Raw genomic sequence first — 13,786 nt, forward strand, 5'->3', positions numbered from 1 at the left:
TCATGTGACAGTGATAAATCAACACTGAATTGAAGCACTTATTGAGTAAAACATGTGAATCCTTGCTCAATTCCAATTCATGTTTTGCAAGCATTGTTGGCCTGCTAGCTTAATGCTAAAACATAATTGATGGGTTAACGAACCGAGCACCGTTGTTGCAATGAACACAAAAACATATTTGAACACACGCACACACAGCTTACAACAATACAGTACACATAAGCATATATACTTTATCTTCTGTAAAAGACAGCTAACATTATCACAGTATGTTTTACTTGGTATCATCTGCGACATGTCGTATTAGCGCAGCTAAAAAAAAACGTTTTCTTAACCTTAAGTAAACATGAGTATTTTCTGTGTGAACCACTACGACGAGTCTTTGAATTTAAATGAAAATAATGTGTCACGTCCGTATAGGGCGTACGGATGAGTGAGCGATAAGAGGAGGATGTGGCTACGCGATGCAAATGTGAGCGACATAGAAACAGAATAAACCGCATTTGTAAATCTATTCAACACAGCAAACACGGCAAACAAAGGTCACTTATCTCATGGATCACAGCTCTTGAAATGAACTCTCATTAATGGCAACGGGGGCCCATCCAGTGGAGACAAAGCAGCGGCCAACCGCAAGCTTATCGTAGCATCCAACGCGGTGATGAGATGCTTGATTGCGACGTGTGGATGACGCTGGGATACATTTGGGGGGGGGATGCTTAACGCTTGGATGAAAATCCAATTTTTCCACCGCACAATCACCAGGAGACAAGTGAGGGTTTGGTTCACGTTAAGCAAAGGTGACGCCGGGGCCCGACAGCTGACTGATTGGATGTCAAATGCTGATTGGGTCTCTGTGGCTTTGTGGGATGAGGGGGTGGGGAGTAATCAAAACAAAACAAAACATGTGACGGTCATGAAGGCAAGACAACAATGAAAGGAGCAACAAATAGGACAAAGAATTACAAAAATAAGTGCATTGGTACGCAAAGTGGTTCTTGAATTATATCAGGCCACACACACGCTCATTATGTGGCGTACACTTGGCTGTGTAAATTTGCATGCGTGCGTTCGATGACGCTGGCTGATTTGAGTTTCACACCGAATTACTGTGAGTGATGGAGGAGCTTTGGCACATTCACATGGTGCGATGCTTTTAGGGACAACCTGTCATTGCTGATAATTATGCATAATAAAGGACAAACAGCGCCTTTCCCAAGGTTAGCCTGCAGCAGCCAGCCGCAACGCACACACGAACCACAAACGCAATATGAGTGATTAAAATGTGAAGAAATTAGCTCTTTTCGGTGTAAAGAAGTGCTTAATCACGAACGTATGAGAAACCGATGACATGATAGAAAGAAAATGAATAAATGCTTTATCGATGTTCAATGAAAATCCTGTCGCAAGTGCAACTGAGCAATGAACCGCCATCTAGTGCTGATTGGTGATATTACAACTTAAAACTCGACAGTGGACCCCCGCTATTCAAGGGGCATAGGGACCGCATTGGGAAAAACAAAAATCTGTAAGTGACTCTTATTCAAATGCATCAGAAATATAATTAAACCAAAATTAAAAAAATATATTTATAATAAAACTGATATAAAATCAGCCAGAATAGGTTCCAGCACCGCCGCGACCCAACTTTTTTTTCCACCGAATCGTTTAACTCAAGTGAATTGACTCCACTCACGAGGTCGCGTTTTACCAGTTTAATAAACTAAACTGATCATGCACAAGTTGTGTACAAATGAAAGACGGTACAAAATTAATTGACAAATTGACGCCGTTTGCAGTACAACAAAAGTCGGGCAAATGCACCAGTGTGTACACATAGACAGGAAAAGTCTGAAAGGCTCATTCAACAAAGAGGTCATAAAAAAATAAGACGTTGTAAAAAGTACCAACACCCCACCCCCACCCCAAAAAAAATCAGTAGCTTGTTTTTAGTCGAATCTATACAATGTTTGAAGAGATGACTTTATGATAGGCAGGCGGGAACATGGACTAAATCTATCACAGGCACAGACAAAAAAAAAAAAAGTCACAGCGAAACAATCTTTCCACATGCTGAGATATGACTACAAAAGCACCGATGCATGCTGGTAGGTCAGCTTGACGCATAAATCCCCCGACAGAAATGGGGAGGCATAGAGTACAGAGTGGAAGCTTCATCATCTGCATGGTAGGAAGAGTCCATCCAAAGGGCAATTTTCAAAAAAAAGAAAAAAAAATCATTCATCCAAACCTTTTTTTTTCTTCTTCTCCTCAACAAAAAGCAGGTTTGAGGACCTGCGTGCATTCAGAAGAGGGCGTCAACATTTTTAATGAGCACCTCCACCACCTGCCTCTGGTAACGGATGTCATTGAGGGCGGTCATGGCGTCAAGATCCGGGCTGCGCATGAGGGTGGGCCCGAAAACGATGGCCAGGTTCTCGGCGTTCATTCGGTTCGATTTCTCGTTTTGGGCCACCCTGAAACATCAAAGTGGGCTTTCGTAATCACCAGGTTCTTTATATATTAGGCGGAATAACATTTCTCATTCACAAGTCATTTGGTTCAAGATATCTAATGAATAAAATAACTATTTGGTTATTTAACATTTACAACAATAAAGCTATCAATTACAGGCAGAAGGTTGACTTTTTTTCGTATTTGATCGGGATGCGTGAGTACCGATACCGAGTGTCGTCATTGGGCCGATACTGGCCTTATTTCAAGGTATTGGGTTCATACAAAAGAGGCCGATACTGGCAACCGATACTGAAGATACTTCAAAATCTGATATGGAGAAAGTCTTGCTTGCCAGTACTTTGTGTCCATTGAAATTTTATTTATTATGAAGAGTAAAGGTCACGGCATTCGGTATCGGCGAGTCCTCAAGAGGGAATGCGGATATTTGTATTGGTTAGAAAAAAGTGATATCATCGATACCATTTAAGTTTACAACAGAAAAAAAAATTATTGTCAACTTTTTGCCAATAATTTTTGGGGAGGGGCCTTAAAGTCATGATCTTTATGTCTTAATGTATACATTGAGACAATATCATCCTTGGTACAATAAAGGTTGAGAACGACCGGTCGGATAGCAAACAATCAATCAATCAATATGTATCGAGTCCATTTGTAATCGCATTTTTTTTCTGCTTTGCTCACCTTTTCAAATGCGCCATGAGATACTTGAGCGTTTCGTTGTGTGACGCCGGCAGCAGAGCCAGCGCCTCTCGGAAAGCTTCAAGCTTCTTGTCCCGGTCGGACAGCTCTGACGGAAGAACGACATCGTGGTTAAAGTCGGCTAAAAACTCGCGGGACAGCAGTCAAGGAAAATCGATGAAGCGCCTTCCTGCCCCGGTGATGAAATCCATTAGCTTGTCAACGGGGGAGAGCGCTAATGCATATTGCCGTCAACGCAGAATATTGAGCGGATGGATTTCCGTCCACGCGTTTTAGAAGTGCCGCGGCGGCGCGAGACTCACTTGCGGCCTCGATGAACCTGGGGTAGGCCTTGTACGAGATGACGGGGACGGGCAAATCCCGCAGGTAGAGTTTCAGAGCGCCCGTGATGATGTTGATGTCTTCGTACGCTTTCACCGAGATGTCCGTCTTCTCGCCAGCTGCGGGGGGTGTGGGGGGGTGAGGCAAATGAGAAGCGGGTTGTCAGTCGGCACTTCTACACAGCGACAGCGGGATAACGCGCCGGCGTCGACGCCGATGGTTGTGTTTTGGAAAGTGTCGAGTGAGCTTTGATGTTCGCTCGCTCTCCCTGGGTTTGCGGGCGCTTTTGGCGAGCGGGCCGTGGCCTAGTTGTGCTGGCAGGCTGAACATGGCAGCGCTGTGAGCTGGAATGACACTCTGTCACGGGTGATCTCCCACATGCCCATCTGGGAAAATCCACTGCTCCGGTTAAAATTCACACGGCACTTGCCCGACACATCTCAAGAGCGTGTTGGAGCAACACCCATTTTTTTCATGATGATTATTTATTTTTATTTTTTCACCCGTTCTGTACACAAGAATGATGTTTTTTAAATTGCCCTTGTTGCTGGTGAAACAAACACAATGTGCCAACACTACTTTGTGACTATTTGGAATGTGATATTAACTCATTCACTCCCAAAGACGGTTTTAAACGTCTTTTCAGACTTGGTCCAGAATTGGCTGGTACCGAATGAGTTAAACGGCACTTCAATATGCAGGGTGCAAGGTTGTTATAGTGTATGAAAACAAACAAAATACACCCCAAAAAATAAAAAAATTAAATTTCCTCGAACAAACGGAACTAAAAAATGAAAGTGCTTTTCAAAACGGACGGCGAAGCGAAATGACACGGTGCGGTTATAAAACGAGCTCAAAGCAATTAGAACGACCAGAGTACTGAGAAAGTAGCTCGAGGCGTTGATTACGCTGGACGGGAGAAGGAAAGTTGAACAGCCATTTGGGAATTGTTGTTTATGATTCAACATTTATTTTGATTTTGTTTTCATCTTGCATTCGACAAATACTTCCAACCAAAAAAACTAAAACTAAAACTAATACTAAAATGTTTTTTTTTTAGTTTTTTTTTTTGATGAATGAATGAATAATACTAACATGAATTAAAAAATAAAACGAAGCAAATATGAGTTATTAGAATATTCCAAAGAGAATTAAAAGTATAGTTTAGAGCTGTCCGCCCCCACACCCTCGTACGGGCCTTTCGTGTCAACACTGCATGCCTTTCTAATTCATCTCAAGTGACGGTCCGTCATCGTTTGACGATGTGCGCGGCCATGCCAATCAAAATCGGTCGGTGGCGTGAGTGGACAAAAAAAAAAAAAAAAAAAAGACGGCAAGTGCAAACCTTTGTCGAACGCCGTCTTGACTTCTTCTACGGAGTCGCTGAATCCCGAGACCCTGTATAGACCTTCGGATTTCAGTCCTGAAGGACAAGGAAGACACTTTAGGGAATTTGAGATGATCTATCTATCTTCTACTTATCTATATATCAATCGAAAAAATACACACACACACACACACACGTAAAATAATGTGCATGTCAGACTCAAATAATGGGCAGATGCGAATTGTTTTCTGCATGGCTAAGCAACCTAATAAAGATATAAATCAAAGCGAGCTCCAGATGTCAGTCAGGGGCAGACAATGAGGAACACAACGAGCTCCTCCTACATCATTTGAGTGAAATACAATCAACCCGGGCGCTCGGATGCGCCTCGGCTAATTTCTCGTGAGATACTGAGTTGACTCTCATCAGCAGCGGGTGAATTGAAAAAGGGGGGCCGGCAAAGAAGGTGTATCGTTTCAAAACGCAACATAACCCGAGTGACGACCCGATTCGGGTTTTTCCCGGCGCACTCACCTCTTGACTCAATCTCTCGTATGCACATGTCCACCACCATGGGTCGCGCCGTGTTGTGTGCGTTCACCAAGGTGGTGAGGTCGCAGCTGTACACTTTGCGGACGTGTCTCAGGCTGGGCTTGCAGTTGTCGGGCACCAGAGGTGAACATTGTTTGTGGACGTTCACGCCGCAGTCTGCAACAAGAACGCGGGGGGGGGGGGGGGGGGGAGGTTAGAATCCCCTCAAACGTTGTCCTTTGTCGGGCTAAAGAATAGATCTTGGTTGATGGGAATGCTTTCAGTTCATCAACCTAATTGAGCTTTTGTATTGATTCAAATTCCACCGTGAAATAATTGTGGGCTTGATTGTGTTTAAGGGGGGCGGGGGGTAGAAAAGCACAACAAAGGTCTTAGTCTTCTCAATCAATATGTAGTCATGGAATGTCATGAAGCCCCTCCTCCTCGTCATGCAATTTCAGGCCCCGCCCCCTCAACCATTATTATACACGAAAACAGTCTGCCGTCCCTCGATGGCCGGATGGATCTTAGCGACTTGGCAACTTTGCAATGTTGACCTGCGCACGACGGATAAAAAGTTCATCACGGGCTCAAAACGGGTGCGGCGATGGGATTAAAAATGTTGCGACTGGTCGTTTAATCTATAAACCCAGTCGGGTTCCGAGATCGGCATTTGGGTTACATTCGTGGAGTCCAGGGTTCAAAGCAAACATGGTGCATCGCCATTTAGCTGTTGCGCCGCACGGAAATGGAATAAACTGCCCACAAGCGAATGTCAACGCTTTTAAACCCAGGTGAATTTTTTTTCCAGCCTTGCCTTGAAAATTGAAAAGAAAACTAAAAAAAACACCAGAACAGTGTGTGTGTGGGGGGGGGGGGGTGCATGATGAGCAAGGAGCAAAGCGAAGAAAGGGTGGAGACTTGCCAATGGGTGTTTTATAGATAGACCCGTCCGGACCAATGAATTTTTGCAGGTGTGAGTAAAGAGAGAACCACTTCAGCGACCGTTTCGGGGCAAGGTCCACCGTGTTGGGTGAACAAGGGACCAGTGGAGAACAGGCAACATGAGAGGCCCCCTCACCCCCACCTCTGCCTTTGTAAAAGAGGCAGACGCACGCAGCGAATCAGAAGAACGCTAAAAAGGACAAGAAGTGGAGGCGGGCCGCCGCTGTTGAGCTCTACCCCCCCCCCCCCCCACCCCCTTCTCAAATCCAAGCTCATGCAGCAACAATGGCAGTGGAAGCGGCAATTCAGCCGCTGCGGGCTACTCCAGACCTACTTTCGCGGACTAAAATGGAGCAGCTCCTCCAGCTCTTAGATCTTTTGAGTCCTCTTTAATTTCAGTGAGGTTTTCATCTGCATGTTTTTTTTTTTAATCCACCCACACCCCAAATTTTCAAATTTTCCTTCCTTTTACCTTAAAAACTTACTCCTTCTCCACGTCGAACCTGGAGACGTTATTTAGATGAAACGGGCTCCCGGGAGAAAAGGATGCAGCGTTTATATGCATGGATGCAGAAATGTAATTACCTTAAGAGATGATTCTCTTAAGGGTATCTGACAGGGAGGATAATAGAGGAGGTCTGGGTCCATGTGCGCGCATGGAAAGCCTCCGAGGGTCCCAGGTGGGGTGAGGGAGGGTGCGGCGGACGATACAAGGAACACCAGCAGAGATGGGGATGCAATTTTACTGCACAGTCAGCGGTTTGGTCCGGTTGCCATGGCGAGGAGACCGCGGCTGCGTCTGGAATGGCGATGCTTAATGGTGACTTCTTCCACCAATTGACTTGCCCTTGCTCTTTTTTTTTTGTTGTGGTGTGCGAGTTTGATAAATAATTCAGATTTAATAAAAATGAAAGGGATGAGCCGCGCGACCAACAAAAAGGGTTTGAAGTGGCTGCGTTTTAAGATGTGTGGAAACGGAGCTGCTTCCCCTCGCTCTGAGCTCGGCACCTCATTAAAGAGACATGCCAGCTTTGTTTTCCTTCACGGGCATGATGAGATGATGCTGGGGGGGTTGGAGGGGGTTGATGAGCAAATGTGGCACAACAAGCACCAAGCAAAGGCTGGCTCCCTGGAGCTCGGCCAAAACAGTTGAGCTCATACAAAAGCTGGAAAGGGGGCGGCGGAACACGTTTTTTTGGGGGGGGGGTTGTTTTTTTTTTTTGGTATGCAAATCTGAGCACCATGAGAGACTTTGGTGCCCCAGATTCTGACGCTGGTGCTGGAGTGTGAAGGAATGGCAGCGTGGAGTCTCCAATGCCTAGACTGCAAACATACGCGTCTTTAATTTGGACGCTGTCGGCTTTCAAAACGGAAGCGTTAACAATTCACGTCGACGCTCCCGCTGACACCGAGTGTATGTGTGACACACTTTGTCTCATCAATAAAACATCAAACAGGCAATCGGAGAAGGATGTGAATTTTCACAGAAGCCTCGTAAGGAATACAAAGTGGCGACACAACCTTTTCGGGCTGGGGAATTAAAAAAAAATGGTTGATGAATTTTAATTGAATTGTTGATAAATAATCAGACTGTGTATGCAAACTCTCTCAAAACAAATTGGTCAAAAAGGGACCAACCACTGCCTGGGTCAATTTGACGCAATTTCCCTAAAAAATTTGGGTCGGATTTGTTGGGTTAATTGTGACCAAAATTATTATGGTTAACTAAAACAACCAAAACTAAAATTGATAAAAAAATATTATGGCTGACAAAATGAAACGATAACAGTTAAAAAAAAAAAAAACTAAGATGAACTGAAACTATGCTATTCCACTTATATAATATATAAGTATATATATTATATAAGTGGAATAGCATAGTTTCAGTATAAGTATATATAATATATATATAAGTATATATATTATATATATCAATTCATATCACAGTTTTCAGACAGTTGTTTGCTGATTCTAGGTTACTTGACTTTATGACAATATTTAGGAACTTTTTTTTAGCTTGCATTCGACAAAAACTCAGAGTATTAAAAAAAAACTTTTAAAACCCCATAAAACTAATACTAAAACTAAAAAAAATAATTACAATGAAACCTTTTCTAAAATTATAAACAAATAAAAACAAGCTAACTTTGCTCTAAAAGGTACTTTAAGCTAGTTTCGGTTGTTTTAACTAAAAAAAAACGAAACTAAAATTGATAAAAAATATTATGGCTAACAAAATGAAAAGATAACGGTTAAAAAAAAACTAAGATGAACTGAAACTATGCTATTCCACTTATATAGCAAACTAAAATTATGTAGATGCATAGCAAAAATGTATTTTGTTTTGGTAGACAGATTTTCAGACAGTTGTTTGGTGATTCGAGGTTACTTGACTTTATGACAATATTTAGGAACTTTTTTTTAGCTTGCATTCGACAAAAACTCCAAGTATTTTTTAAAAAAAACTTTAAAACCCCATAAAACTAATACTAAAACTAAAAAAAAATAATTACAATGAAACCTTTTCTAAAATTATAAACAAATAAAAACAAGCTAACTTTGCTCTAAAAGGTACTTTAAGCTAGTTTCGGTTGTTTTAACTAAAACAACCGAAACTAAAATTGATAAAAAATATTATGGCTAACAAAATGAAATGATAACGGTTAAAAAAAAACTAAGATGAACTGAAACTATGCTATTCCACTTATATAGCAAACTAAAATTATGTAGATGCATCGCAAAAATGTATTTTGTTTTAGTAGAAGGATTTTCAGACAGTTGTTTGGTGATTCGAGGTTACTTGACTTTATGACAATATTTAGGAACTTTTTTTTAGCTTGCATTCGACAAAATCTCCAAGTATTAAAAAAAAAACTTTTAAAACCCCATAAAACTAATACTAAAACTAAAAAAATGATTACAATGAAACCTTTTCTAAAATTATAAACAAATAAAAACAAGCTAACTTTGCTCCAAAAGGTACTTTAAGCTAACTGAATTTGAAAAAACAAAACTAAATAAAATGATTGGAATATGCAAATAGATCAACAAAAGGGTTGAGATAATTCTGGCTGGAATGTTTATTTTTTGTTTTTTTTCCCCCGTGTTTCCGAATAATTCTGATGCTCACAAACATTGAGCAATTGAAGTGACATCACCGTCACCGAGGCCTCGTCGCGCTCGATGATCCAACCCCCCCTAATCCAATGTTTTCACTGTTGGGATTGTAGATTAAAAGGAAAATAATCCCGCTCCAGATGTACTAAAAACCAAGTAACCCACATACAGCAATGCTCACTTTGTAATCAGCGAAGGAGACACGCGAGCCATCGGAAGCGATTGGTACCTGCACACTTGACCCCCTGCGCCATCAGCCCCCACATGAAGCTTGCGCAGTGCTCGCACCAGTGAGGCCCGCGGAAGGTATGCACCTGCGGCACAAGAGGACAATGACAGATCATCGGCATTACAAAACAGCAAACCACTTTAAAAAAAATAAAATCTGCTCTCCAGTGTTCTGCATCATTCTTTGTCAGAAGGAGACCCGGACTCATTTTGTGGACGACACCGAAACACTTTTTTTTTGGTTTTATGATTGCTTTAATCTCATCGTTAGATTGCATTATTTTTAATAACCTGGAAAAATCTGTCTCCCCCCCAGCCCCCCGAGTTTCTAAATATGGTTACTTGTTCAGTAAAAAGCAACAAAGAAGGAAAGGAGGATCCAACTGTGAAAGAGGTTCTAACAGAACCTTCTGCTGACGGCAGGAATGAGTGTCAAGTCTTGCCATGGTGCCACAGTGGGTGGGGGTGGGGGGCAGCCCACTAGCATGATGGAAAATTTGCTATGGAAGCAGCCAACTCCACCAGCTAGCCAATCAGGAAGGCCCCCGGGAGCCCGGAAGCGGCAGTTTGAGGCTTCGAGCAGACAAATCATCAAAATAATCGCGTCGTCAACAACGAGCTGAACGTTTTACTTTGCAATCCGCAGATTGAGGCTGCCGAGTTGGAAAACAAAAATCCGTACGGCCTCTTGACTGAATTGAAATTTCTGAAACTTGGTGTTTTTTTTGGGGGGGGGGGGGGGGGGGAAGAATAACATCAATAACCACCAAAAAAATAAAAATAAATCTGAAAAAAAAAATTGGTCGCCCCCTGAGATCAGAAGGCTCCATCTGGGGGTCTCGGATGTTGTGGTTTTCATGGCAATGGTTTTGAAATACAGGAACTGTGCTTCATTATATGTTAAGAAGGAACATTTCGTCGAACAAAGGAGGTGGCAAGAGGGCGGCAGCACTTCAAAGGCTTTCTAGTAACATTTCCCCTTCCTGCTCTCAATTCCGAGCAGACCAAAACACGAGCGCCGGAACTACAGCGTGCAGACGTACAGTACACTCGAGCGCAGTTTTTTTTTTTTTTTTGCTCACTCCATCAGCCTAATTTCTCCATCTGGCACTCAAATGAACAGCGGCGCTTCACAGGGCAGCCCCGGCAGATTTCCTTTTCATCGGACAGACCAAAACGTTTGTGTTTTTAATCGCATCTTCTACTCGGCGACTGCCCCCCCCCCCTGCGCCCACCCCCTCCTCCCCTGTTCCCATCGCATTACCCTCTATGGAAGCGTGAGAAGCTGGCCTCCAGCCACACTTGATGAAAAGAACCCAACACGTTTCGAAAGGTCACGGAAGCCGTCCCCGAAGTTTTGTTTGGGAATCTCCGTCTCACCTTGAAGTTGTGGACTTTCTCCGATATGGGCGCCAAGTCGCTTTCCTTCAGCGAGGCTCTCCGGACCAAAGAGGTGAGCTGCGAATAGGCGAAGATTTTAAGCGGCTGCCAGAAAGTGGCCGTGGGTTTCTCGGGTCCCGTCCTCATCCCCAGAGCGGCCGCCAAAATCTCCTCCTGGTTGGCCTCTCGTTTGGCCCTTTGCACCAGCGACTTGTCCTCCTGGCGAGCCTCGTACGGCTCTTTCGACGGCATCCCCGGCTCGGCCGTCTCCCGGCTCAGGCGAAGGAGAGACGGTCGCCGGATCCGAGCATGAAGACCAGCGAGTCCTTGCCGAAACGTCAGGAGTCCCGGTGGTACGCGGCGCTCGCAAGGAGGACTCGGTGGGACCAGACAAAGGCTGGAGACCGAACTGCCTCGTGCGCTTCCTTCGGAAGACGTATGCAGATGAGCTGCGCGCTGGCGTTAATCCTCTCCTCCCTGCGCCGAGACGATATTCTCTCTGGAACGGAGGCAGCGTGCGATGTTTGGATGCTGTCGGGGGCAGACAGAGCGAAGGGGGGAGGGGGGGGGACTGTGGGGGCGGGTCCTGGAGTCGTCAACGACGGATTCAATGGATCACCACCAGCCAATGGCGGCGCGCGTTGATCGGCCACGGTGGTTGCCACCCCAAACACTCCCCCCCCCCCCCCCCCACCTCCACCAGGCTCGCGCCATCAGATAGCCCGGCGGAGAAGCTGGAGCGGTAATGAGCAGCGAATGAGTCACGCATCAGCACCGAGAGCGCTTACGACAGGAGTGGGGCCCCCTAAAGGAAGAGAGAATTGATTTGGGAAATTGCCTTGTCACAGATTGGATGGGGTGGGGGGGGGGGTGTCAAATACAATCGACGATTGCATTTTATGATCTCCCATATCAATATCAAGTAAGTTAGGAAATGACGATTTGATTTATTGAGGGCAACAAATTGTAAGACAGCGTGTGATAAATCCGATACTGTTTCGCGGAATACAGGATTGAATAAATGAATACTTGCGGTTGCTTTAAAAAGAAAAAAAACGCCTTCGAAGAAGGAACTGAAATCCTGCTTTTGCAATGTTGGGTGATGAGCTGATTTCGTATCGCTTTTGGATTAATTTTACCCGCCCCCGCCCCCCACCTTATTGGCATTCTTCAATTGTTTTCAATTGGAGGCTTTTTAACTCATTCGGTACCAGTCAATTCTGAACCAAGTCCGAAAAGACGTTTAAGAACGTCTTTGGAAGTGAATGATTGAAGCACAAACTGCGCATTTAAGGTCGCGGGGATTTTAATTGGATCTCATTCTGGACTGTGATGAACAGTCCACTCACGATTTACTCATGGGGCGGGCCAATTGCTGGACTTACCATACCCCCCCCACCCCCATTTACATGTGTGTCTGTCTTCCTAGTCAAGTCAAGTCAAGTCAACAGTATTTATAAGCACTTTCAAACAGCCATCGCTGCATACAAAGTGCTGTACATGGAGCAATTTAACATACACAATAAACAGTAAGACGAATCGGTAATAAAGGCGGTAGAAAGCACCAAGCAGTAAAATCAAGAACAAATCTAAGTCATGCTGAGTCGAACGCCAAAGAATACAAGTGAGTTTTGAGGAGGACTTTAAAGATGGGCAGCGAGGAGGCTTGCCGAATGCTAGGAATGCTCTTCCAAGAAGAGCAGAAGCCGTTTGACCGATGATAAGGAGGGGGTAGACGATATTTTTGTCGGTATTCATATTTTATAGGCGTAATGGCTACTTTTTCCCCTCCGTACTTTTGTTAAGACTTTTATACCGTATATGGGACAAGCATCCATAAATGATGAGCTCACTTCAAAATCGGACACAACTACACTTGTTTACTGTTGAAAAATGTATCACCGTGCACGCGGTGTTTTGTTCTGGTCCAAATGTTTTCTCCAGCTTCTTTAGTCTTCACAGACCGACGCAACCGCTGCAGATGCAAATGAGCGATTATTCTTTTCCCGTCACGGTGGGTGGAAATGTCTTAACGGTCGCTGAATCAGACCATCAAATTAAAAAAAATTATAAAAGGCAAACGGAGCGCTTCCGTCGCAGGCCTCCTGCTCAGCGCGTGGCCTCACTCAGTCGGCTATTTCGCTTTTCGCCCTCCCCGTCCACTTTAGGGGGCTTTCCTAGTGCGAGTATGTCGACCGCTGTTAAGTGCAGAAAGTGCGTCCCACTCCCAGGATGTGGTTCTCGGCTCTAATTGACGCTGATTGATTTACTGGACTCTCATAATTGCCCAGAAATGAGACTCCAGGGGGGGGGGGGGCAACTTATGATGGACAGTATCTATCACATCTAGAAAATGATCATCCATATCCGGCCTTGGAGGAGTCATTTACTGCCCCCCCCACTCCCCGCCCACCCCAGTCTCCATCGCAGGGGTTTATGTTCCAGACCACCGACGCAATGAGTCAAATCTGCGATATAGAAGTTTAAATATTCCAGCGGTGTGTTTTATAGCATTTATGGCGCTTCATTTTTGAAGGGTCTTTAAACGGACTTTTACAATCGCACACAGAAGAACGAAATACGCGGATGTTGTTTTTGTGGGCTAGCTTAAACCAAGGATGTCACGCTCCTGTCCTGTCTGCTTAGTCTTTCTTTTTTTTTTTTCCAGTCTCCAACTGGCGAGCGGGCGCTCCCTCATGAGCCGCACCTGACCCGAAATATTCCTCAGCTGCCTTTAAAAACCAGGCCACGCCCACAATT

The 13,786-nt window shown here is 44.4% G+C and overlaps 1 protein-coding gene across 1 annotated transcript; it reads right to left on the minus strand.

Annotated features, from left to right (window-relative positions):
• Positions 1 to 1,700: 1,700 nt before the first annotated feature.
• On the minus strand, positions 1,701 to 11,544 carry chn1 (chimerin 1). Its single transcript, XM_052082451.1, has 7 exons — positions 11,027 to 11,544; positions 9,648 to 9,732; positions 5,360 to 5,533; positions 4,844 to 4,921; positions 3,480 to 3,617; positions 3,160 to 3,265; positions 1,701 to 2,477 (listed from the first exon to the last, which is right to left on the minus strand). Exons 1-7 carry the CDS (start codon positions 11,276 to 11,278, stop codon positions 2,306 to 2,308), a joined length of 1,005 nt encoding a protein of 334 aa, XP_051938411.1. The 5' UTR covers positions 11,279 to 11,544; the 3' UTR covers positions 1,701 to 2,305.
• Positions 11,545 to 13,786: the final 2,242 nt, after the last annotated feature.

Source organism: Hippocampus zosterae, chromosome 12, assembly GCF_025434085.1.
Source record: "Hippocampus zosterae strain Florida chromosome 12, ASM2543408v3, whole genome shotgun sequence".
Taxonomy (NCBI): domain Eukaryota; kingdom Metazoa; phylum Chordata; class Actinopteri; order Syngnathiformes; family Syngnathidae; genus Hippocampus; species Hippocampus zosterae.

Bases quoted from the DNA above. Each gene is read 5' to 3' on its own strand.
- chn1 (XM_052082451.1), bottom strand. From the start codon at position 11,278: ATGCCGTCGAAAGAGCCGTACGAGGCTCGCCAGGAGGACAAGTCGCTG. The intron at 5,534-9,647 runs GTACCAATCGCT...TTCTTGTTGCAG, and splicing joins GCAGGGGGTCAAGTGTGCAG to ACTGCGGCGTGAACGTCCAC. The intron at 3,618-4,843 runs GTTTGCACTTGC...CACCCCCCGCAG, and splicing joins CAAGACGGCGTTCGACAAAG to CTGGCGAGAAGACGGACATC.